This window comes from Equus asinus, chromosome 5, assembly GCF_041296235.1.
Source record: "Equus asinus isolate D_3611 breed Donkey chromosome 5, EquAss-T2T_v2, whole genome shotgun sequence".
In the NCBI taxonomy this organism is placed as follows: domain Eukaryota; kingdom Metazoa; phylum Chordata; class Mammalia; order Perissodactyla; family Equidae; genus Equus; species Equus asinus.
The window spans coordinates 107,081,699-107,106,915 of record NC_091794.1 but is presented as its reverse complement, the minus strand read 5'-3'; the positions used below and the strand labels follow the sequence as shown (position 1 = coordinate 107,106,915).

The window sequence follows — 25,217 nt, the reverse complement described above, 5'->3', positions numbered from 1 at the left end:
GGATCCTGGGTGCAGACCTACACCACTCGTCAGCTGTGCTATGGTGGCATCCCACATAGAAAATAGAGGAAGATTGGCACAGATGTTAGCTCAGGGCGAATCTTCCTCAAGCAAAAAAAGGAGGAGGATGGGCAGCAGATGTTAGCTCAGGGTGAATCTTGCTCAGCAAAAGAAATGAAAATGAAAATGAAAATAAAAATAAAATAAATAAATTTAAAAACCTGGCACACAAGTACTATCTTCCTTGCCTGGCTTTATCTCTCTTCTGAGCAGGCATATCAGCATCTGAGATTGTACACTTACTTGTTTATTTGTTGTTATTTGTCTCCCTGCTCTGGAATGCAACCTCCCCCAAAGCGAGGAATTAGCTGTTTCATTCACTGCTGTGTCCCCAGCACCAGAACAGGGAGCTAGGCTCCTGCTACCTTTCTGTCCTGTCATTCTTAGCATGTGACTTCCAATCTCACAGTCACCTCATGAGCCAAGAGAGTTGCTGGAGTCCCAGCTGTCATATCAGCATTCTAGGCAGGAAGCAAGGAGTAGCTGGAGGAAGAATGTGGAAAAAGCACATGCCAGCCACCTGTCTCCCTTTTCATCAGTTTTACTTGACAACTTCTGCTTACATCTCATTGGCCAGAACTTAGCCATGTGGCCGTCTTTAGCTGCAAAGAAAGCTTGGAAATGTAGTGTTACAGCTGTGTACATTGCCACACTGAATAAAATCAAGGGTCTGTTACTAGAAAAAGGAGAAAAGGATATTGGGTAGGCCAGAAGGCTCAATTGAACACCATGTCTTCCTTCTTCGTATATTCAGGACGCTCAGACTTTTCTACAGGAGGATGTTAGGGGCCCACTTTTTAAAAATATAGGCAAGTTTAACATGCCTGCCGTTTTGTTTTATAGACTTCACTCATTATATTTCTAAGCCACCAAGGGCACAATTTAATATAAGAGAAGAGTAATAAAATAAAGCAGCAGAGTGATTTTTTTAATGTCTAAAATCTAATTTAAAAGAATGTTTTTAAGGAGAAGAGTGAACTCCTTGAAGAATAAACTCCTGGTCTCTGTGGGTCTCCCTGCTTTATCCTTAGATTGTAACGCAGTTCAGGCTTTGTTTAGATCCTATGTGCCAGGCACGGTGCGGGAGAGGGGGATGGAATGGTCTCATGGAGGAGAATGCTGGTTTGTTGATGCTCCGAGTGGGGCCGTAAGGACCTTCCTTAGCTGCTGGAGCTGTTACCAGTGACGTGTTTTTGAGCAATTTTCTGGGCGTCTTGAAGTCACTCAATGATTTGTATAGATCCCCTGAGTCCTGCTGAGAATTTTTCACCTTTTAGACTTAATATTAAGCAAAACTCTTAAAGACAAGAAAAAGAAATCCTGGCTTTGCTCTCAGTGTTTTGGTCCTTAAAGACATGTGTCATCGGACGTCCAAATGGGGCCTGGGATCCATTTCAGTTTCGGGCCCAGTCTTTAGAGGCCACCATTCCCACTCCAGAGGGGGTGTGGACGACTGGACGAACACGCAAAGGAAGAGGCAAGTGACAGTTTGCAGCGATTAGCTCAATAACTGTTTTGAGGAAGTAAGAAAATGCAGCACATTTGAGGTTAGGGAAAGAAGGTGTTTCGGTGGTGGGTGTCTCGTGAGCATCACCCAGGCGTGGAGGAGCAGGGGCTTGCCTCTCCCTCACCCCCAGCTGACTGGAAGGACCTTTATGGAGAGGACTCAGGGAGCAGGCACTTGTCCCCCAGGGCCAGGGACGAAATGGCCTGGGGCTCAACTCCCACCTGAGAAATCTAAAGGTGGGGAGGGGGCGCCTGGCTATGTGGCCCCTGGCGGTGACATCCTTTCCCTGACAGCCAGTCTAAGGTGGGAGGTTCTGGGGAGCAGGTGTGGGTCTTGGAGAGTCTTAGATCTTCGCAACAGGCGCCTGGAGGAGGAAGGCAACCTCAGAGGAAGGGGTCTGATCTCTGAGGGCCGGGGTGGAATTACAGATGACAGAAGACCAGCCAGAGAAGGTGTTGCCCCTGGAATCAGAAGGTCAGCAGGTGTGAGCGCTTCTCCAAAGCGCCTGGTGTGATAAGCTTGAAATACCTGCTGAGCCTAGGGAGCAGCGATGCCAGCGCACAACCTCCCAGTCCACGTAAAACGCAGATGTCCCCTCGTTGTGTCTTCTTCCAGCCCGGCCGCCATCCTGGAGACTACAGCCAGCAAGCTGAGGACGCACCCGCGGAGAAACGGTGTCCCAGCCCCTCCCCACCAGGAGCTGGGGTGGGGTGGGGAAAAGCTGTAACTTTGGGGTTTTGACTATTACAGGAGAGTCGACATTTTAATCCCAGGTGGAGAGAGAAGCCAGGAAAGTCATATTTCGCCCTTAGATTTGGTCCAAGGGTGGAGCTGGAGCATCTTGGCAGGTGTGAACCGGCAGCGGGGGAAGATGAAGTTGTTCTCTTTTGTATCCAACGAGCCCCCTTGTTCACCAACTACACACAAAAGCTTTGCAAAAAAGTCAGAGTTGGTCTGTCAATTGCGGAAAAGCACAATCAGCACATGCATTAATTAGGGCTCCATTTACACTTCCTGCCTCACCTCTAAATACTAGTTCTTCTAACGGCTGCACTCATTGGAATTCTATTTGTAATCTGGATTTCTTCAAGTACCTGGGAGCCTCGCTCTAACATTACCCAACATCCTGAAACTTAATACAGATAAGCGCATTTGGGGCCTCATCCATGAGGGGCTTAATTCTAGAAGAGTTGGGAGAACATCATTGTCATGTTACACAATTGCACGGGTTCTGGGAGTGCCGTGCTCCAGAGACCCTGGTGTGTGTTTGAATTTCACATGCCTTTAATTTGTAACAGGGACTCACAGGAACTCAACATTCTTCCGTACTGGACTGACAATTAAGGCAAAGTGTCTGACTTAAGCTAACACACAATTTTCCTTTACACTAAAGTTGCAGCTGGACAGGCGTAGTTGAGGAGTCAAGAAGGACACAGAAGTGGAGACAAGATCTGGACCCTTGAAGGGGTTCTGTTTTTGCTGCGTAGACATTGATTGCTGTCCCACCTCTGACAGGTGTGAGCCTCAGGGATAAACCTCCATGTGTCTAACCTTCCCCGTACACACACTGGCTTGTCCTTATCCCCAGAGACAGGCCAGCATCCTGGGTTAAGTGATACCACACAAGCCAAGCCCCTCTTAGCTCCTCAACCACGGGATGCTGTCCCAATGTGACTGTTTTGTTCTTTTTAGTGATTTTGTTTTTATTGAGATAAAGTATATATAACGTAACACTTCTCACTTTAATCATTTTTAAGAGTACAATTTGTTAAGTATTCATAATGTTGAGTAACCATTACCACAATTCATTTCCAGAACTTTTCACATGTTCCCAAACAGAAACTCTGCACCCAATAAACAGCAATTCCCCATTTCCCCCTCCCTCTGCCCCTGGCAACCACCATTCTACTTTCTGTCTCTATGAATGTGCCTATTTTAGGCATTGCATATAAATGGAATCATACAACGTTTATCTTTTTGTGTCTGGCTTCTTCCACTTATAATGTTTTCAAGTTTCATCCATGTTATAGCATGTGTTAGAATTTCATTCCTTTTTGTGGGTGAATAATATTTCATGGTGTGGATATACCACATTTGTTTATCTATTTGTCTGTTGACTGACACTTGGGTTGTTTCCGCCTTTTGACTGTTGTGAATAATGCTACTGTGAACGTTGGTGTACAAGCATCTGAGTCCCGGCTTTCAATTCTTTTGGATACACACCCAGGAATGGAACTGCTGGATCACACAGTAATTCCATGTGTAACTTTTTGGGGCACCTCTAAATTATTTCCCACAGCAGCTGCACCATTTTACATTCCCACAAGCAACGCATGAGGGTTCCAGTTTCTCTACATCCTTGCCGACTCTTGTTATTTTCCCTTTTTTGTTTTTTTGTTTGATTATAGCCATTCTAGTGAGTGTGAAGTGGTGTCTCATTGCGGTTTTGATTTGCATGTGCCTAATGACTAATGATGTTGAGCATCTTTTCATGTGCTCATTAGCCATTTGTATATTTTCTCTGGAAAAATGTCAAAGTCCTTTGCCCACTTTTGAATTGAGCTGTTTGGTTTTTCTTGTTGAGTTGGAAGAGTTCTTTACATATTCTGAAAATCAATCCCTAATCAGACATATGATTTGTGAATATTTCCTCCTATTCTGTGGGTTGTCCTTTCAGTCTCCTGATACTGTCCTTTGATGCACAACCAAATGTGACTATTTGCAAATGTAAAAAATAATAAGTGGTCTGACAAAGATCTGCCAGCTAACAACTATGTTATATTAGTTAATTCATCCATTTAACCAACAAGTATTAAGAAGAACCTCGTGCTGGTTGCTGGGGAGGGGTTTATGTTCATGGGATATAACAGCCACCAGACAGCTCACCTTCAAAGTGTTTATAGTCCCGTTGACAAGACGCTTCCCATAAAACAGAGAGGCTGGAAAACAATAACAACGGATGTTTGTGGGTGTCCCAAACGTGTGAATTCCAGCTGATATGACAGAGTGCTCCAGCATCAAGGGAGGTTGGTCAGGGAAAGCGACACAACTCTTGTCATCACCTGGCCCAAACGACACAATCAGATTTCTCACCAGCAATCAATACATCCACCACCACAGTAGATGCTGTGTGACATCTGAGTTAGCAAGAACTCGAGAACGTTAACTCTAGCTGTTATAACATCCCCAGCTCACTTGGTCCCTTACCAGGTCAAGGTTATATTCTGGGGGAGAGTTTCCACGTGACTTTGCGACAGACGTGAAGGCATCACCAGTCCCCCCCTTTCGTGGAGGCTGCACCATCAAATCAAATCACAGAAAATTTTTTTATTGAGCACCTATTTTAGTGACCTACTTTAGGTCTTGGGTGCCCTGTTTGCTTAATCTTGATTTTAAAATAATAATAATAATGAGTTATTTACTGTTACATATAATTGAATTTAATGAAATTAGATCTTACAAAACAAAAACGTTAAAAGGCAATTATTTACATGGTCAAAAGAGTCTATATTTTTGAAAGGCTTCATCTTAAATTCTTATGAAGACATTTTCTAACACAGATAAGATGGGGTTATAGAAGCATGAAATTCCTGGATGATGGCAGCAGAAACCCTCATCACAGAAGGGTCCAGGGCCTGGGATTGGAAAGCCAATCAGAAATCACAGTTGTCGAAATGATCATATAAGTACATGGGGGAAACATGATTTCTAAATGATTAGTATAAATTTTTGCATTATGTATTGCTTTTCAGCCACATTTCTGTTATTTAAGGCAAGCTACGCTCATACTTCAGGGAGCCTAATGCCACTGACTTGACTTGACAACTGTCCCTATTTGAAGCCTGCCTCCTTTATGAGAGTTTAAGGTCCCTGAGGGTAGCTATGTCTCCTGGTTCCTCAAACACCTTCTTCAAGATTGAGGGGACCTACTGGCTTAAGCCAAAAGCCTGGCAGCATCCCTGATTCTTCCTCCCCCCTCATCACCTACACCTAACCCATTAGCATATCTTGTCAATTTCCTCTCCTGAGCCTCTCTCCACAGAATACAGGTGCCCCTGTGTGTTAACCATGTGTTTGTTTCTGATGCTTTGACAGTCAGGCCTTGCTGACCCTTGAGGGACTGCCCCTCCCAGGGCCAGCCAACTCCTAGAGATAGGAAATGATTCACCCTGAGTGTGCCTGTCATATGCAAACCATCCAATCCAGAACCCACATCCCAACCCCTCCTCTGTCAGGCTCTCGCACTCAGGGCTGCTGTCCACCTGCCCTCATCACCAGGTAACAGACAATTCGGGGGCAGCCCCTATGCCTTGGAGCCTGATGATACTATTCACACTAACCAATACTTACCTGCTTACCCTGCCTTGCCTGTGCCTTCCCACGGAAGCCACAAGAAAGGCGCTTCCCCACATTTCCCTTGGTTCCTTCTGCTCATGGCTGACCCTGGTACCCCGCCTTGGCACTGTGTGGGTGGTGTGCCGTGCCCCCTCTTCTTGGGAACTGTGAGAATTTCAAAACACCCTGGAGTTTTGCCACTAGCCAGTCTGGACCCTTTGATAACCCCCATCCACTCAATGTGCCTCTCCTCTAGGCCCACGGCCCAGGAGCCCAGGGGACTTCTCCAAAGTGAAAACTGGTCTTGTCACTCTCTTATTTAAAATTCCCCAGAGCCTTCCATTACAAATTAGAATCAGATCCACCTTCCTCGCCACGGCCTACAAGGCCCTGTGTGTCCCAGCTCCGTGACCTGTTCTTGGGCTGTCTCTTGCTTAGTGCTCCAGCCGCACTGGCCTCCTTTCAGTTCTTCAGAGATGCCAAGCTATTTCCTGCCTCGGGGCCTTTGTATGTGCTATTCTCTTGGCTTGGAACATCCTTCCTCCAGCTCTTGCACAACTGGGCTCTCTCCCTCTAGTGTCAGTCAAATGTCACCCCTTGGAGAGACTTTCCTCCGTTATTCTGTTTTATTTTCTTCATCTCACTTGTCACTCTGTAATTATTCTTTTACTTGTTTATTGTCCATCTCCCCACCACACCCCCCCAACTTGGAGTAGACTATAAGCTCCTTGAGAACAGGCACCTTGTTTGCAGCCAAGTCCCCTGAGTCTAGCACAGCCTGGTGTGTGGTATTGGATGAACGAATGAGGAGTACCTTACCTGTATCTCCAGGACTGGAGAAGGGAGGAGTGGAAGGGGCTTATGAGTGCCCAGTTGTCCCCTGCTGTGACCCTGCAGCCACTTGGGAGCTGCTGGCTGACCAGAGGCTCCCAAACTCCTGGCCCGAGACCAGGCTACTGCAGCGTCAGAGCCGGGAAAGGCAGACAGTGTCTGCTTCCTGGAGAAGCCAATGAGAAGCCAGCCTCCGTGTCTTGAGGTCCTGCTGACCACCACGTTTCCCCTGCAAGCATACCCCATCCTTCCCCCAGACCCCAGGCTTACCCATTGCCTGCTCCAGAAGCTTTGCTGTCCCCAGGCTGCGTCTCCACTTGGCCTGAAGGATCTGATGCAGCTTTTGCTGGTGCAGAGATGTCTGGGTGGCTGCCAGCACTTTTATCTTTTCATTTCTTCTGCCAGCCAAGAGCTTTTCCCTGCTTTTGCCTCTTGAAGCTGAAGGCAAGAAATGTTGACCTTGAGTACAGGTGTCTGTTGCTTCGTTACTCAAGGTCCTCTGTCCTGGTTCCCGTCCAGGCCAGCTGCTCCCCAGTGTCCTCTCTTCTTTTCCCTTGACCCCTTGTCCCCTGGGCAGCCTCAAAACAAAATTTGGGATTTTTTCTGAGATCTAGCTCAGGCAGTAGTAGCACTGCGAGTTTTCCCATTTTGCCCAAGGGAACCAACGCACCTCTTCAGATTGTAAGTGGCCACTTGGAGAAAATATTCCTGGAGTCATCATAGCCACGTGCGGAGCAAAGGGGACTTAAGCACTTAAGCTTGGTGGCTCTGGCTCCCCACCTGGCACCATATTCATTTGACAAACATTTTTTGAGGGTCTGCTGTTTGCCAGGCATTGGTCTTCCAGGGTCTGTCCCACTGGACCGGGTAGGGACTTTGGTCACGTCACTGTTGCATAGTCATCCAAGTAGATGTTTGTGGAGCACACACTTTGTTGACAATTCAACAAAGTATGCTGGGACAACTGATATCCACACGCAAAGGAATGATGTTGGACCCCCTACCTCTCACATCGTGTACCAAAATTAACTAAAAATGCATTAAAAGCCTAAATGTAAGAGCTAAAACTATTAAACTCTTAGAAGAAAACACGGCATAAATTTTCATGACACTGGATGAGGCAAAGCCTTCTTAGATATGACACCAAAAGCACAAGCAATGAAAGAAAAAATAGATAAATCGGATATCATCAGAATTAAAAGCTCTTGTGCTGCAAAGGACACGCTCAAGAAAGTGAAAAGACAACCCACAGAATAGGAGAAAACTTTTGCATTCGTATACCTGGTAAGGGACATGTATCCAGAATATACGAAGAATTCTAACAACTCAATAACAAAAAGACAACCCAATTGAAAAATGGGCAAAGACTCTGACTAGACATTTCTTCAAATAAGATCTACAAATGGCCAATAAGCACATGAAAAGATGCTCAATGTCATGAGCCATCAGGAAATTGCAAATCAAAACCACAATTAGATCCTACTTCAGCCTCAAGAGAATGGCTATAATCAAAAAGTCAGATGATAACACGTATTGGTGAGGATGTGGAGAAATAGGAATCCTTGTACATCGTTGGTGGGAATGTAAAATGGTACAGCCACTGTGGAAAATAATCTGGCAATTCCTCAAAAGGTTAAACATAGAGTTAGCATATGACCAAGCAATTCTACTCCAGGGTATAACCCCAAGGGAAATGAAGACATATGTCCACACAAAAACATGCACACATACATTTGTAGCAGCATTATTCATGATAGCCAAAAAGCGGAAAGAACCCAAGTGTCCATGAACTGACGAGTGGATAAGGAAAACGTGGTGTATCCATACAATCAAATATTATTTAGCAATAAAAAGGAGTGAAGCACTGATACATGCTACAATATGGACGAACCTTAGAAACATTGTTTATGCAACAAACATGTGTCTATATAACACATATATAACATACGTGTGTCTATATAACATACATATACACAAAGGCCACATATTGTATGATTCCACTTACACGAAATGTCCAGAATCAGCAAATCTACAGAGACAGCAAGCAGACTGGTGGCCTAGGATTGAGAAGGTTGGGAGGAAATGTGGAGTGACTGCTAATAGGTACAGGGTTTCTTGTTGGAGTGATGAAAGTGTTCTAAATTGATTGTGATGATGGTTGCACAACACTGTGACTATGCTAAAAATCATTGAATCGTACACTTTAAATGGGTGAATTGAACAGTATGTGAATTATATCTCAGTAAAGCTGTTATGAAAAATTCATGTGATAAAGATCCTGGACAATTAAGAGGTTTGAGAAGCTATAAACTTATAATTTGTGGCAGGCAAAATAATGATTCCATAAAGATGTCCAGGCCCTAATGTCTGGAATCTGTGAACATGTCACCTTACATGGCAAAAGGAACTTGGCAGGTATGGTGAAGGGTCTGGACTCTGAGATGGTGAGTTTATCCTGGATAATCTGAGGATAATCCAATCTAATCGTGCAAGTCCTTGAAAGCAGAGGCCCTTCCCCACTGGGTCAGAGAGATGAAGCTGCAACAGAAGGAGAAGAGACTGAAAGCATTCTGCCTTCCACTGCCGGCTTTGAAGATGGAGGAGGGGGCTACAAGCCAAGGAACGTGGTAGTGTCTGGAAACTGGGTATGGCCCTCAGCTCACAGGCAGCAAGGAAACAGGGATCTCAGTCCTCAAATCGCAAGGAACCCAATTCTGCCAACACCCAAATGAGCAGGAAAAGGGCTCCCCTAGAAAGGAATGCAGCCCTGTGACCCCTTGCTTTAGCCCAGTGAGACCCACATCGGACTTCTGATCTATAGGACTATAAGATAACACATCTGCATTGTTTAAGCCACTAAATAGTGGTAGATTTTTATGGCAGCAATAGAAAACTAATACATAGCTACTTTATGTAGACTTTGTGAAGCCTATGTTAAAAAAAAAAGAAGAGTTCTGAGCTTTCTCATGTCTGGGGATAAAAAGACCTACTTGTGGTTGAAAATCCACAGCGCCTGTTCTCTCCTTCCCCCCGACCCCATGCAGAAAGCAAAGAGTGCGCGAGTAGTAGAGCTGACTTAGTGAGTGGTGCCTGAAAATAGAAACTGCAACGTGATTTTATTTCTAACTCTGCAGACATCTCTTGTGAGTCATTCATCGCTCTGGGTCTCACTTTCCATGTCTGTGAAGCAGGCTGAGGTAACCCTGACTTCTGCCTAGCCCGCAGTTTAGGAGGAGGAAAAATAGCTTCACGAAGAGAGCTCCAGGGTGCTCCTTGACAAGTGTGGGATAAGCCACAGACACAGTTCGGGTCACAGGACCCCCAAGGAGCATCTTTCTTCCGGCTTCCTTCAGAGGGTTTGGGGCACACGCAGATCCTTGCGATGTGGCCTGGCATGTCTTGCAGCTACTCTTAGTGCAGAAATGAGAAAAGCTTCAGGTAGGCAAATGTGCTGAAGCCACTCACAAGGCCCACACGCACGAGGTTTTAGATTTTGGGGGGCAATACTCTCACACCTGGATAAGACCAAATTGTTTTCATGATGGAAAGAAAGCAAAACAATGGTCCGGATCAGACCAGAAGGTACAGAGTCGGGGGGAGACTGAGATTGGCACTAAGGTGAGGGAGGAGGGCAGAGAAATGAAAACATCTCCATGATGTGTGGGAGTGGAAGAAACAGCGAGGAGAACAGCTGTGACACCTAGGCTCATTTCACGTCAGTCCTCAAAACCCACCCCACCTAAGTGACACCTAAGGGGACACACACATTTTCTTAATAAGCTGGTTGCAGTTGACTTGGCTTTGGGATATTTTAAAAGATGGCCTTGTGATGGCTGCACAGGGATCTGGGGAAAGTCCCCTTGCCTCATCTGAGTCTCTGCGCGCCTGACTCCTCCCATCTCCCTAGGCCCCAGTTTACATAGTTGTGTGGGTGCCGGGTGCACCCAGGGTTATGGAGCATGAGAAGGGCTCTCGGCCAAGAGTCCTGGCATCGCCCAGTCCGGTTCTGCTGGCCCCTGCCCTAAACCCTCCTGCCTACTTGCAGCGTGGAGGCAGCCCAGCGGGCACCTAGCTCCTTGACCCTCTGCACAGGTCTCACCCAGTATGGCCCAAATCCTTTCTGAGGCCCAGCAGCCCGCTACAGGCCCTCAGATGGCCCCTGGCCTTGGTGATATGGGGGCCCAGCCCCCTCAGCTCTCCAGCTTTCCTGGAACCCTCTTGCCCAACATCCTGTGTGGTAATCACACCTGTTGGCTCCACTTAGTTCTGCTTGCCACCGCCAAGTTCCCTCTGCTGGTTGCCAACGCCCCTAGCTCGATTGGAAGCTTCATGAAATAGAAAGCTGCTATAAATTTTCTCTCTCTGGTGAGACTCCCCTCTCTTTGGCGGCCCAGCGTCAGCAGAGGTGACCATGCATTCATTCTCCGGGGTGGGAGGAAGGTGGGTCTGGAGAAGGGACACATCTAAGATGCCCTAGGAGTAGGGAGGTCCAGGAGGTGGCCCTGGGTGGTCTGGCTGGTCAGCGCAGCAGTGGCCCTGCGTTAACAAACCCACAGTCACTCAGGGCTTCTGAGAGAAAGGGCCACGGCAGTAAGGAACAGCTGCCTCCCTAATAGCTGAGGCCCCACTGGGGGCACTGACAGCACCGTAGGGCTGGGAGAAAAGTGGGCACAAGGTTGCTGCAAGATGAGGGTCACACACTGCATGATAAAGGTAGGAGCGGGGAAGAGGATTGGCCTGCCATCCACTGAGTGCCGTGAGAGGCAGCTGACCATTTTATCTCATTTATACACCTCACCGCGCCCTACAGAGAAGGCCTTATTCCCATGTACTATATTTCTATTAAAGCCGCACAGGTGCAAGCTACCGTTTCCCGAGCACTTATCAGAGGCCAAGATAACCCCTGAGGCGGGTACTCCCATCGCACCCATTGTACAGATGAAGAGAGTCTCAGGTTAGCGTCTTCAAGGTCACAGGGTGTAAGCAGAGATTTGAAGCTGTCTGGTGGAGGCGTGGCAATAGTGTGCTCCTGGGACACCTCGATCACTACTTGTGAACGCTGAAAATGGGATGAAGTAAGCCGCTGGTTCTATAGATGGAGAAAAGCGAGGCCTGGGGAGGTCAGGTAACCCGTTCCAGGTCCCACAGCTGATGCCAGGTCCTGGGGAGGAGCCAGCAACCCGGCTCCAGGTTTCCTCCACGACACAACTACTTTCCTGGGCCACTTCTGGGGCCCTCGTGCGTCGCAGAAGACAGCCCCTACTATGTACAGCAAAACGCAGGGCCGGAGAGAAGGGCTGCGGGTGCGAGGGAGGCGGGCCAAGTGCCCGCCCACTTCACTCGGAAGTCCCGCCGACCCACGCGAACCAAGGAATCATTCGCTAGGCCCCGCCTACTACCCCGGCGACCCCGAGCTAGGGGGCGTGGTCTCGCCTGCACCTCCGCCTCCGTCTCCGCCGCGCGCCCCTCGCCCCCTGCGCGCGCACCCCTCGCCAGGGGCTCCAGTGCGCGCGCGCCACGGCGCCGGTGTTCTGAGGCCTGGGCCGGTGGGGCCGCGGAGCTCCGGACACTCCTGCGGCTCGGGCTGGGCAGGGAAGGGGCAGCCGGACTGGCCTTGGCCTCGCGCCCTCCCCGCTCGCGCCCCCGGCTCGGCGGGCGAAACCCGAGCGCGCGTCCAGCGCGGGGCCGCGTGACGCGCACCTGTCGGGCAGGCCGCGCCCGCGGAAGAGGATGCGCGGGGCCCGCGCCTGGCCCGCGCCCGGCCCGCAGCGCCGCGCCGCCCGCAGCGTTTCCCGGAGAAGCGGCCGGCTCTGACGGGCGAGATGAAGTAAGCTGCCTCCCCCTCTCTCCACGCGGCTCCTCTGGCCTCGGGCGTCGTTTCCAGCCCAACAGCGGCCGCGCGCCCGCGCTGGGCCGGCCCAGGTCGGTGGGTCGGGCGGCCGGCCCGGAGGCTGGCCACGCGCGGCTGCAAAAGCCTCGGGCATTTGCTGGAAGGTGTCACCTCGGCCACCACCCAGCTCCCGCCGAGCTCGGGCCCCGGCCGGGCAGAGCCCGCCCCGATTCCCAAGTCGTCCACTTCCTCCCTGCGGATGCGGGCGGCAGGAGGCAGCCTGGCCCTTGGAGGCTGGTCCAGATCAGGGTCTGAATTCGGGAGTTCAGTTCAATGAGAGGGGGAATTCAGGGCTTTTTTTCTGAGATCTGCTTCATCTTTGGCATTTGCCTTCGGGTTGCAATCAGCGTTTCCAATGCACGCATCCAGGGAATGGTGTTCCAGAAGTGAGCTGTCTGCATCCCTGCAAAGCAGCTCGCTCAAACTTGAATGTTTAGCCGGAAATGAGAACTTGTGGAAAAATCATAAGCCTAAGCTCCTTGTCGACCCCCCATTCCCCACGCCAGGCCGTGGCTCCTGAGACCCAGCAAGTGAGGCAAAACTGATGAAAGTGGGCGTGTTTTAAATTATGTTCTACGTTCTCTGCAGCCATGGATGGCTGATGGAACTTTTGATCTCATGAGGCTAATCTTTTGGAAAGTTTTAGGAGAGCCTGAGATAAAAATGCTCGGTGTTTGGCCTGAACAGAGCTCATTTTTCAGTGCTTTGTGTAACTTTCTTTGAGGTCCACGATTGCTCAACCAGTAACCGCTCTGGGCAAACATTAACGTTATTTTTATCCAAAGACTGGAGTTCTGCTGAGTGACTCTTCCAGTCAGGTGGCCTTTTAAAAGGGAAACCAAGGGGCACCTTTGGTCCTCTGTGGTCTTGTCGCTTCTCACTTTATTGATGGAATTTGAATGAGGCAAAATGTGGCTGAGTGTCCCGGGCTTCACCCTGGGTTGGGCCGGGCCAGGCCCTAACCCAGGGGCAGAGCAGGGAGTCTGGTTTTGCTTTTTGCTGCCCTGAGTTGGGAGCCAGGTGACAGTTTGTCCAGGAGAGTTCTCACCTCCATAGCCTCCCAGAGTATCTTCACAGCCATAATCTGTGTTTTTTTTGCCAGACATTAACATGAGGTGGATGACCCCCATTTTACAGCTGGAAAAAGGCCCTGAGCAGTTGAGTGGAAGGCCTAGGCCTACAGAGTTGGGGGTCTCCTCTTTACCCCGTATTCTTTGGGCCACATGATAAACCCCTCTAGGGCTGGGCTGGGGACTCTAACCAACTCAGCGTTATGTCCCTCTGGTTTTTCCTCTATAACTGGAAGGTCTTGAAGCTGTCGATGGAGCTACTCCTTGGCATGTTTTCTGTTGTGGGATGGTTGACTGATTTTGCAGCAGTTCCAAGAAGCTAACAAGAAAAGTCCCTTTATTCATGATGCCATTGGTTTAATGATAGAAGCTCACGCTTCTTGGGTGCTTACTGTATGCCAAAGCATCGTGCCAAGTGCTCTAGATGGATTATCTCATTTTGTGCTTCTTATCGACTTGTTTTTCCGCTCTGTGGTTGAGGTACAGAGAGGTTAAATAACTTGTGTAAGGTCACACAGCTACTAAATGGGAGAGCAAAGATTTGAACTCAAGTTCTCAACTTAAACAGTTCTCCAAGAAACTAGCCACGCTCTCCTCCCCCCACCCCCCGGGCCCTCCAGTTTTAGCAAAGCAACTCAGGCTTAAACGCAGGTCTTCACGACGTCAGAAGGAAGGAGAGTGAATCACTGTTAGGCGAAGTGGACACGTGAGGCCGGGGTCATTCACTGCAGTGAGTGTTCAGGGCAGCAGAGCTGCCTGGCAGCTTGGCCAGCTTACGTGAGAGAAATAGCCCATCTGTTTAAACCACTGTGGGTCCACGCCTTTGGAGGAGCAGTCAGTGTCCGCACTTAATACGGTGTTTTAGATTTTGCCCTATGGGGTTGTCGTCACTCATTTTGCAGGAAGGTGGGAGGTGAGCGTTGGAGCCAGTCTGCCTGTATTCAGATCCCGTCTCCTCTCAGTGAGTTACTTTGCCTCTCTGCACCTTAGTGTCCTCCCTACTCGTTCTAAGATGGGGCTGCTAATAGCACCTGCCTCACAGGTTGTGGCGAGAATTAAATGGCACGGTACGTGTCAAGCTCTTAGCCTCACATTTGGCATGTAGTTAAATACTTTATAAACACTTCTTCTTATTAATGGTGTTGTTGCAAGTAGTAAGCCGCTGCCACTGCGTGCTGTGTCACAGTGCTGAAGTCATCGTTAGAGATCTATTCCTTTGTGCTGTCATTCAAATCCGGGTAGCTCATATACGAGTGACAGTGGTCTTGTGCAAATGGGATGTACTTGTTCATTCAGCACATATTTATAGTGCGCCTTCTGTGTACCAGGCCCTATTTTGGATACTGGAGATATGCAGTGAACAAAACACAAAAACCCCTGTCCTTATTGGCACTTACATTCTAGAGGGGAGAGGCGACAGACTATAAACAAAGTAAATATACTTGTCACATACAGTATATTAGAAAGTGATGTGTGCTATGGAGAGAAGTAAGGCAGGTTCACAGTTTCACACAGAGTGGGCTGAGAAAGCCTCACTGACAAGGTGACATTTCGGCAAAGAATTGAAGGTAGTGAGGCAGTGAACCATGTGGACATCTGCGGGGTAAAGTAGGTCAGTCAGAGAGAACAGCAAGTACAAAGGCCCTGAGGCAGGAGGATGGGTGGCTGGAACCTAGACAGGGGCAGAGTAGCAGGAGAAGAAATCAAAGAGGTAACAGGCCAGAATGTGTAGACCCTGCAGACCACTGAACAGAGGAATGACTTGACCTGACTGATGCTGTGAAAAGATCCCTGTGATCCCTGTGAGGCAAAGACAGAAACGGGAGCCAGTTAGGTGGTTCCTACAGTAACTCCGACAGGGGTGATGGTGGCCAGGACCGAGTGGAGTGGTGGTAGGTGGTGAGAAGCAGTCGTAGTCTAGGTAAATTATGAAGACAGAAACTATAGGATTTGTTGACAGACCGAATGACTCCAAGGTTTCTGGCCTGAGCACCTGGAAGGATAGAGTTCCCATTTACTGAGGATGGGGAAAATCTGCATTTGGAGCAGGTTGGGAGATAAGTCAGTTCAATTTTGAACACAGTAGGTCCTCTATACATCCAGCTAATGATGTCCGAATAACAGTTGATTCTATGAATCTGGAGTTTAGGGGGAGAAAGTCCAGACTGGAAATAAAGACTTAGTGTGTAGGCAGTTGTGTGCTGGTGAATGTTTAACAACTAACTTTGCAGGGGGTGGGGAGCATTTGCCAATACCTGAGATAAGTATTCCCGTGCTGGCCAGTTCAAGGACACCATTGTAGAGTATCCTCACCTTACGGATACAATAGATGTAAATAAAGTCAAGAGCATACGTAACAGCAAAATGTAGTCAAATCATTAGGCATTGATGAGTTTTGAGGGTTTATTACCTTTGTTTTTAATATAACTTATTTGGTTATAAATTTGTATCATTTGGCTTTTAATAATGGCACTGTTTAACAACTGTCTTGAAAAATTCTGGGAAATTTAGTGGTCCAATCTTGTGCGCAGGTATGAGGTGGCTCCCGCACTCCATTTGGGGCATAGGGACCCAAGATGGGTATCTAAAGAGGTGATGGGAATAAGGATTCTCCGAGATTAGGGAGGAAAAAGGGCGCTAGAGCCTGTGATCTCGAGGCTTTTGTGTCCAGTCTAGCCCTGAGGGGAACGAATGCAGATCACAGTTCTCTGAAGAAGGGTTTGACTTGCTTCTGCGTGGGTGTGTTTGGCACACATGGACCAGAAGAAGAAGGAAAGAGTGCAGGAGAGATACTTGAGTTTGTGATTGTAGAAGGGACTGGGCACATCCCCTTGTACTTTAGCTAGAGATGATCTTAGTTTGAACTCTTGTTTTACTCCCACATATTCTTTTAAAAATTCCAAGCTAAGGGCCAGCCCAGTGGCGTAGTGGTTGGGTTCACACACTCTGCTTTCTCAGCCCAGGGTTCATGAGTTCGGATCCTGGGCGTGGACCTATGCACTGCTCATCCAGCCATGCTGCGGTAGAGTCCCACATACAAAATGGAGGAAGATTGACACACATGTTAGCTCAGGGACAGTCTTCCTCAAGAGGAAAGAGGAAGATTGGCAACGGGTGTTAGCTCAGGGACAATCTTCCTCACCAAAAAAAATAAAATAAAGTAAAAAATTCCAAGCTTATAGGCTGTCATTTGAAGAAAATTTCCCTTCTTCCTTCATGCCTTGCAAATAGAAGGCAGAGGTCAAAGGTGCCGGTGCTGTGTTGGGAAAGAGCCCCAGCCTCTGACGTTCACCTGCCTGCTCCTTTCTCCCACCCTCGTCTGCTGGGAGTCGAGGACCAGAGCTGCTCCTCCAGGCTCACCGGAAGCCACTGTGCCGCCGGCGTGCCAGCACTAGCTGGCTCAGCTAGGACGCCAGGCACGGCTGCATGGGTGCTCCCCACATCTTTCTCTTCCCCTTGGGCAGAAACAGAGACTGGAACCCCGATTCTGACCCAGGCCCTCTGGCTGGCCAGGTCAGTGTTCACAGCTTGGAGGATGTTAGCAGAGCCGCACTTTAACAGGTGAGCCTCCCAGGAGGTCTCTCAGCCTGGAGTTGGGGGCAGTGAAAGGGGCCCTGGATGTGGACACGTGCCCAGCCAGCCCTGACCCTGCGCTGAGCCTGTCGGCTGATCGTCTTTGTGGCTCCCTGGAGGATGCCCCCCAGCACCGCGTTTTGTAGTCTTGTGTATTTCCAGCAAGTATCTGGATTAAGAATTGTTGTAAATGAGATTGTGTCCTCCACACACTGAAGTTAGAGCATCAGAAAGTTTTACCCTAAGTTCTGGAGGGCACCCGGTCACGCCCCTTGCTTCATGTTTTCGTCCTCTACCCCTGCCCTGCCGCGTTGGCCGCAGGCTCTGCGCACTTCACTGCCCTTACAGAAAGGCCGCGGGCGTCTCCCTGAGCCAGAGAGGTTGTCTGTCTCCTTTCCCTGGACACTAGGCCTTAGACGCCTTCCCGGGTGAGGGAGCTGAGGCCCAGCGAGGGTGAGCGAGTGTTGGAGGCCAGGCCTGGAGAAGACTGACCACGCGCTCCAGTTCACAGTCTCACACGCTGTCCTTCCGTCCCGGAGCTTCTCAAACTTTTCACGAAGGGTTTTCTTAGTTATTTATTAAAAATAGAAGCGATTTATAGCAGCATCAGCCCTTGGAATGCCACTTCCGTGCTTTGGGCTAGCTTCGAGGATGTAATTTTAGAAGAGTTATTTCACAAGCCCATTCTTCTCAGAGCAGAAGGGAGGCGGGTGAAGCGCTTCAGAAAAGCCTCCGAAGCAGGGCCTCGCAGCAGGAGAGCCGCGTAGACCGCAGGAGTGGGGGCGCGGAAGGCTGGAGCCGGCTGGCTTCCCTGTGACCTCATCTCTGCTCCAGGGGCCGGCTGGGCCCTGCTCTTGCCTTGGACGCCACTGGGCCTCTCCGGGCCTGGTTGGTTCCCTGTTGGGGCCGTGGGGAGGATAACCATGCAGTCTCCGTGCTCGAGGGCGGGGCGTGAGCGTTAGGTAACTATGGGGTGCTGCCAGGGGTGCTGCCTGCAGGGCCGGCTCTGGAGCCCCGGAGATCTGGGAACTGCAGTTCCTCCTGCCGCGATGGCGTCATGCCACGCCTGGGGGCCAGGAGCCACTTTACGGTGGGTTAACTTAATTAGCTAACATTCGGATAGGGTTTTTGTCACATGTATCCCCTCAGCTAATCTCGACCCCCCCCTCTCCCGCCCCATTTAGTTTGGTGGTATTAGCCCCGTTTATAGATGAGGAAACGTGCTCCCAAGCTGACTAGGTGACTTAATTAGGTCATACAGCTGGGAGGTGGCCCTCAGCCCGGGTCCTCTGACCCAAATGCCATGTTCCTCTAAGGAAGCTACAGTGACGGGGGGCTCGAGCTTTGTGACTCGACAGTCGGCTTCACCTACCAGTTTCCTCATCTGTAGATTGGGCATCGTTGCTGAGCCCCCTTCACAAAACTGTTTTGAGGAAAGATTCAGACAGTGCCTGTGAATCCTCTGGACACGCTGACGACTCGGTAAACGCTGGGTGTTTTTATTAGGCTCTCAGTAGTTAGTCTGCTGTTGCAGGGGGATGGGCAGGTCTAGAGCATTCGAGGCTGGTGGGAAATACCCATGTTTTGACCTACCGAGTCAGAAGTTCAGTGCCTGGAGAAGCGGGTAGGAGGCCAGGTGTGTGTATTTTGAAAAACCCTCCAGTTGATCTTGATGCCCCCCTCTGGTGGGAGCCACTGCTCAGTAACCCAGAGTCTGCTCCTCAAACTGTGGCTTTGAATGAGCTGTCAGCACCTCAGGCCCCTACCTCCTGGGCCCTCTGCATTAGAATCTGCATTTTAAAAAGATCCCCAAGAGATTTGTATGCACGTTGAAGTTTGAGAAACACCGTTAAGGTTAAAAAACATGGTATTAAAGGGGCCGGCCCGGTGGTGGTGAAGCGGTTAAATTCACACGTTCTGCTTCGGTGGCCCAGGGTTCGCTGGTTCAGATCCCGGGTGCGGACATGGCACTGCTTGGCAAGCCATGCTGTAGCAGGCGTCCCACGTATAAAGTAGAGGAGGATGGGCAAGGATGTTAGCTCAGGGACAGTCTTCCTCAGAAAAAAGAGGAGGTTTGGTGGCAGATGTTAACTTAGGGCTAATCTTCCTCAAAAAAAAAAAACAACACAAAAAACACATGGTAATAGAAAGACGAAATGTGCACACACACCACCCACACGGTTTAGGAAAGAGTTGTTGCCTGGTTATTTAGCACCACAGAGTAAGCAACCACGTTACAACAACTGATGTTGCGGATTTGTACTTGTTTAAAGGAATTCTGGGGATGTAAGCAATAGGGGATGTAAGCAATAGGTAAGAGCAGCTAACCTGAGCACTGGGCACCTGGAACAGCACTGGTCAGGGAAGACTGCAGCAGACTTCCGAGTCAGCACGGGGTTAAATAGAGGGCCGGCATCGGAGTTCAGGCCAGGCAGCCATCCATCATGGCTTCCTGCAGTCTTCTGGCTGGGGGTAGAGGTGCGGGCCCTTGGGGCTCCCTCTCCTGCGCCAGGCGCTCTGAGGTTCCTGAGCTCCTCCCCTTGTACCAGGCACGTCCGGAGCCCTGGCCACAGTATCCCGTCAGGAGCTCTGAAATGCAGCTTGCCAGCTGGCGGCTCCTCCTTCTCCAGGCTGTTCTCTGGGCTTCACATTTCTTGCTGCCTCTCTCCCGCACTGACCTTGCAGCTTTTCCTTCCCTCCAGACAGGGGCAGTTGCCACTTGTGAAAGAAATGCTCGGCCAAGGACAGGGATTGGAAAGCAGGAAAAGAAAGTACAATGGTCCTGTGGTCCATTTGTGGATTTAGGGGGGAGAGCCGATAAAGGGAAAGTGGAAGAAGGCTTGGAGGCCACTCAAGTGGTCCCTTGATCCTCCAGTTAAAGCTCCAATAGTGGAAATGTCTGGTGTCCTGTGGCTTCTGCTGCAAACACTGTTGTTGGATCCTCTTCTTGGTTTGGCCAGTAACTGGGGCCATCTTGGGGATGGACCACAAGAGACATGAGGAAGAGGCAAAGGGAAAGTGGAAGGAGGGGCTCTGATGTCAGAGTCGGGGTAGCTCTGGTCCCTCGATGTAGGGGATGATATAGGGATGCAGGAAGGAAACCTGGCCAGGTCTGCAGAGCCTTTTGTAGATTCGTGTTATCTCTTAAATCTCAATTTCCCTATCTGTATAGCAGCCTCATTGTTGAGGATTTTGTTAATTCTTTATGTGGTGGAATGCCTGCCATATAATAGGTGCCAAATCAGTAATCTTAGTTCCTTCTTCATGACTCCCTCCCGTGCCCTAGGCTGGGCCCCACTTCCCCCATCAACTTCTGAGAGCCCCGTCGCTGGCATGATTCCTTTCCTCCTCACTTCCTCTACCTTTCCCTCCAAGCACTGGCCTTGCTGGGACATTGGAGAATGGGAGAGCCGTGGGGTAGGAATTGGCACATCAAGCCCTACAGCCTTGATCAGAGCAGAAGTCCAGAGAAAGCAAATCCTCTGTGCGTTTGTGACAGGTCCGAGGCCTCTCGCCTTTCGAACTGTCAGCTGCTTCAGATTAGGCTGAAAACCAGCCAAGGTGTTCAGCTTCCCTCAGGGAGGCCCAGCTTGCAATGGCCACGTGTCAGCCCAGGAGGCAGGGAGCCTGGTACCTGTCCGGCTCCCCCACCTTCTCGCCATGGAACCTTTACCTGCCTGAGCCTCAGCTTTTCTGTCTGCAAAAGGGGGACCCTAATAGTACCCACTCCACTGGTTCTTTTCAGGGTTCTTGTCTAGATTCAGTGAGATCTAATGCACAGAAGTACTTAGTTCTGTGTTTGGCACATGCTAGCATTCAGTAGTCATTGCTATTATTAATATCCTGTAATAAGAGCCACCACTTATATAGTGTTTAATAGGTGTTAGGCGCTGTCCTAAGCATGTTATAAATATTAACTCATTTTATCTCTATAACAGCCCTATGATGTAGGTACCACTATTACCTGTGTTTGAGATGAGGAAACGGGGGTACAGAGAGGTTAAATAACTGTCCGAAGTCAAACAGCTAGTAAGGGGTTGAGCTGGGATTCAGACTAAGTCAGTTGGTTCCAGAGTCTGTGTTTTTACTCATTGTGCTGTGGCAGTTATTAGTGGTCATTTTGTGATTGGAGCCCAGTAAACATAAGAAAAGCAAAAAGAGAAGTGAGAGGAGGTGGTCACAGTTCCAGCCATTGTTTAAGGTCCTGCTACCATTTCTGAGCTGCCCTGGTGGTCGAGGCGACCTGTGCCCATGGATGAGACTGGCCTTGCTCGTAAAGTGGACAGCTCAAATCCCATGGCAGTCCCATGGGCCTCCCTGGTGGCTTGTGTCACTTTCCCATGCTCCTGCAGCAAAATGGTCCGTCTCTAGCAAGTGGCCTACCCCATTCCTGGGCATGGGCCCTGTTCACAGGGCAGGCTTCCTACTCACTGGCTTCCTGGCACAGGAGCCAAGCTGTTGAGGGAGGAGGGGGAAGCTGTGGTCCTAGAATGTTTTTCTGAGGAACACTTGGCTGTTTCTTGCCAGGCAGGAAATGTTTGTTGGCCTAGAAGTGAGTTTACCCCCACATCACAGCCACCTGAGCCGTGTCTGATCTTTCCTTCTTCCTTGTCTGTCTTTCCCAGGCACCCAGGCTTTTGGAAGATGCTCACAGTGGCAGTTTGCATGGCCCTTCTGGGCTGCCTGCAGGCCCAGGAGCACCAGGGACATGTCTCCATAATCCTGCTGGGAGCAACTGGGGACCTGGCCAAAAAATACTTATGGCAGGGACTATTCCAGCTCTACCTGGATGAGGCAGGGAAGGGCCACAGTTTTAGCTTCCATGGGAGTGCTCTGACGACCACCGAGAAGGGCCAAGAGTTCATGGCCAAGGTCCTGGAGTCCCTGTCCTGCCCCAAGGACGTAGCACTCCCTCGCTGTGCTGAGCTCAAGGATCAGTTCCAGCAGCTGAGCCAGTACCGCCACCTAAAGACGAGTGAGGACTATCTGGCTCTGAACAAGGACATTGAGGCACGGGTCCAACGCGAAGGCCTCTGGGAGGCTGGCAGGATCTTCTATTTCTCGGTGCCGCCCTTCGCCTATGCAGACATTGCCCGTAACATCAACAGCAGCTGCCGTCCAGGCCCAGGCGCCTGGCTGCGGGTTGTCCTTGAGAAACCCTTTGGCCATGACCTCCTCTCAGCCCAGCAGCTGGCCACAGAACTTGGGAGCTTTTTCCAAGAAGAGGAGATGTACCGGGTGGACCATTACCTGGGCAAGCAGGTGAGCTTCAGCCAGGAGCCTGCCAGGTTGGAGTGAGCTGGGCACATGTAGACCCCATCAACAGGGCCACACCACTAACCACGGAATTAGGCCTGAAGGCACCGTGAGATCTGAGCTCCCGTGGTGGTCTTGAAGGTGGGCAGGAGGTGAGAGAGCAAAGGAAAAGTGGTGAGCAGCAAGGGCCAGACTGCTTGCCCCTTGTCCCTGTGTCCAGCCGCTTATTCTCTTGTGCATACCGTCCTCTTTGTTTCCAGCCAGGGTCTGGGTCCTGCAGCCTCTGCAGAGGTGGCCCCGAGACTCTAGTATCTGGGCCTGGCTTCCATTTGGGCCTGCTGTGGGAATGCAGTTAACCTTCTTATTCCATACCTACCTGCCTTGTTTCAATATCTTTTTCTTCCTGAGTTCTGTTTTGAGCCAGAAGGCTGGTAAGAAGGTCTTAAACCTGAACAGGGACCCTAAGTCCATGCTTCTTAGTCAGGCCCTGTGACAGAGGATGGGGCCGACCTCCTGGGGGATGCAGGTCAGCTGGCCAGTTCACTCTGAACGTGCCCTCTAAGCCCCTCAGGACATCTGTTTCCAGAAACCCCAGCAAGAAGGTGCACCTGTATTCTTGGGCCCCACCATGCTGGTGAGCCAGGGCCACGTGGGTGGGCAGCACCTAACCATCTGGGACAGAGGCGTTGCTTTCCATCCAGCCCCATGTGGAGTTGTCGTATTCCCAGAGAGTGGTCCTTAGACCAGTGCCTGTCCTGGGAAGGTTTTTCCCTTGTTTATGGGAAATGAGAAGAAAATGCTGAATGTATTCCATTTGAAGCTTTTCTTGCTCTATTTTTGGTGTTACAATGTCTTTCTCTTATTAAAAGTCGATGGTAATAGAAGAGAAATAATCTTAACTATTTTCTTTCTTGGCAAAATAAAAAGCCGTAACCCTGTGGAGGTCACTTAAAAGTTCCTGGAGTCCTCACTGGGCTGTGAAGCTCTGGAGTCAGGGACCGTTGTTCCAGAGAGCGTCTTCTCTGAGCAGGGAGTAGAGAGGTTTTGGGCCCTTCCTAGGAGTCAAGATTCCTTCTTCATCCTGAGAAGAGCCTTGCAGCACAACCAGTCTCCTTTCCTGGCAGGCCGTGGCTCAGATCCTGCCTTTCCGAGACCAGAACCGCAAGTTCTTGGATGGCCTGTGGAACCGGCACCACGTGGAGCGGGTGGAGATCATCATGAAGGAGACGGTGGATGCAGAAGGTGCGTGAGTGGTCCTGCGCTCCGAGGCTCCTCAGCTCCCCCCACCCCCCGCGCCGTGTCTGGTGAGGTGTTGGGCCCCGCAGGGCTGGAGGATCAGCCCGGCCTCTGCGCCTTGGCCAGTGCTTCCCAGAGGGGAGTTTTTGCAGGTGTCTTTCTCTAGGGCCTGCTGTGTGCAGCTCTGGACCGTGCTAAACTCCAGGGTGCCTGCAGGCACACCCGAAATAGTCACTGCTGCCCTTGGGGGAAACAGGTGGTCCAGGTACGTAAACGTGCCCCAGACGCTGGAACAACTGGCAAGCAGTGAACGCCGGAGGTTAACCTGGGTTTCACCAAGTCAGTGTGGTGGAGACCGTCAGCGCGGCCTGAGGGCTCCTCAGACTTTCCTGCTTGCACAGGCGGCACCCTCTGCCTCGAATGCTTCTCCTCGTCTCCTCCTCACCTTCCGATCCCTCTCGTTCATTAGTTCTCAGCTCAGTTGTCACTTTCTCTGGGAGCCTCTGCTGGCCGTCCTGACAAGGTCCACTCCCGTGACGCTATCAGAGCGCCCCATGCCGCCCTTTGTTGCCCCTCCTCACTCTTCTCTTCATCTTATCCCTGCCCAGTCTGTCTCTCCCACCAGACTGTAGGTTCCAGGCCACTTGTGCTCTGGCACCTGGCACACACCTTGGAAGTGCTGAATAAATTCCAACTGAATGAGCAGTGTTGGCCTGGGAGTCAGGACACCTGAGTGGTAGGCCCCATCTCTGCCTACACCTGGGTGACCTCAGCACGCCACTTCCGTCGTCTGTGAGATGAGCAGGTTGTGTAGATGAGAACAGCTAAGGTCCCTTTGAGCTCTGGTATTCTGTGATTTCATCAAATTTTTTGAGCATTGTCTGTGTATGTTCAAAGCATCGGTTCTTACCCAAAATAATAAAAGCTGATTCTTACTGTGTCCTAATAGCTGTATGAGATGGTTGCTATTATTAGCCTCCACTTACAGATAAGGTTTGATGATATGCCCAAGGTCACATGGCAGGAAGTGGTGGGGCTGGGTCCTGGGGGCAGGCTGTCTGGCTGCAGCACCAGGCTCTGCACCACTTCCTCCAGGTCATTCCTGCCACTGCCCTCTGCAGCCAGGGCAGGAGTGCCAAGGCCACTGTCCCGACACCACAGTGTGTGCCTGGGTGGAGGAGGGCCCCCACTCCTCTGGCCTACGTTGGGGGCCAGGAGGTCTGTCTGTTTCCCTTTGCCTTTTCCTCTTTTTCTTTCTCTTTTGCTTGGTTACTCTCTTTAGCTTTCTCTCCTTTCCTCTTTGAATGTGTGTTTAGTGCTGGAAGCTCTGTGCCAGGGCTGTGGGGATATAGAGAGGCATGACACCCAGCCTCTGTCCCCTGGTGCCTTGCAGATTCATTGGGGGAGATAATGGGACAAACTCCAGAATGAATGATGCAGGCAGGTGCTGCTGTGGGAG

General features: G+C 50.3%; 1 protein-coding gene and 2 long non-coding RNA genes across 4 annotated transcripts in view; 1 reads left to right on the top strand and 2 right to left on the bottom strand.

Annotated features, from left to right (window-relative positions):
- Positions 1–228: 228 nt before the first annotated feature.
- Positions 229–11,994, bottom strand: LOC123285653 (uncharacterized). The gene is made up of 3 exons (XR_006527445.2): positions 7,004–11,994; positions 4,454–4,629; positions 229–2,497 (listed from the first exon to the last, which is right to left on the bottom strand). It is a non-coding gene; the product is annotated as an uncharacterized lncRNA (long non-coding RNA).
- A 206-nt stretch (positions 11,995–12,200) lies between these two features.
- The window catches only part of H6PD (hexose-6-phosphate dehydrogenase/glucose 1-dehydrogenase), a 32,100-nt gene continuing 19,083 nt past the window's right edge, over positions 12,201–25,217 (top strand). The window contains exons 1-3 of one of the 2 annotated variants that reach the window (XM_014833449.3): positions 12,201–12,560; positions 21,892–22,528; positions 23,647–23,764. In XM_014833449.3, coding sequence (XP_014688935.2) covers positions 12,556–12,560; positions 21,892–22,528; positions 23,647–23,764 — 760 coding nt within the window. In that variant the 5' untranslated portion in view covers positions 12,201–12,555. Of the gene's footprint in view, positions 12,561–18,079; positions 18,357–21,891; positions 22,529–23,646; positions 23,765–25,217 lie in introns of those variants that run through there. The other variant, XM_070511155.1, reaches the window with a different exon arrangement.
- On the bottom strand, positions 18,046–21,883 carry LOC139045374 (uncharacterized). Its single transcript, XR_011503659.1, has 3 exons — positions 19,595–21,883; positions 18,639–18,689; positions 18,046–18,163 (listed from the first exon to the last, which is right to left on the bottom strand). It is a non-coding gene; the product is annotated as an uncharacterized lncRNA (long non-coding RNA).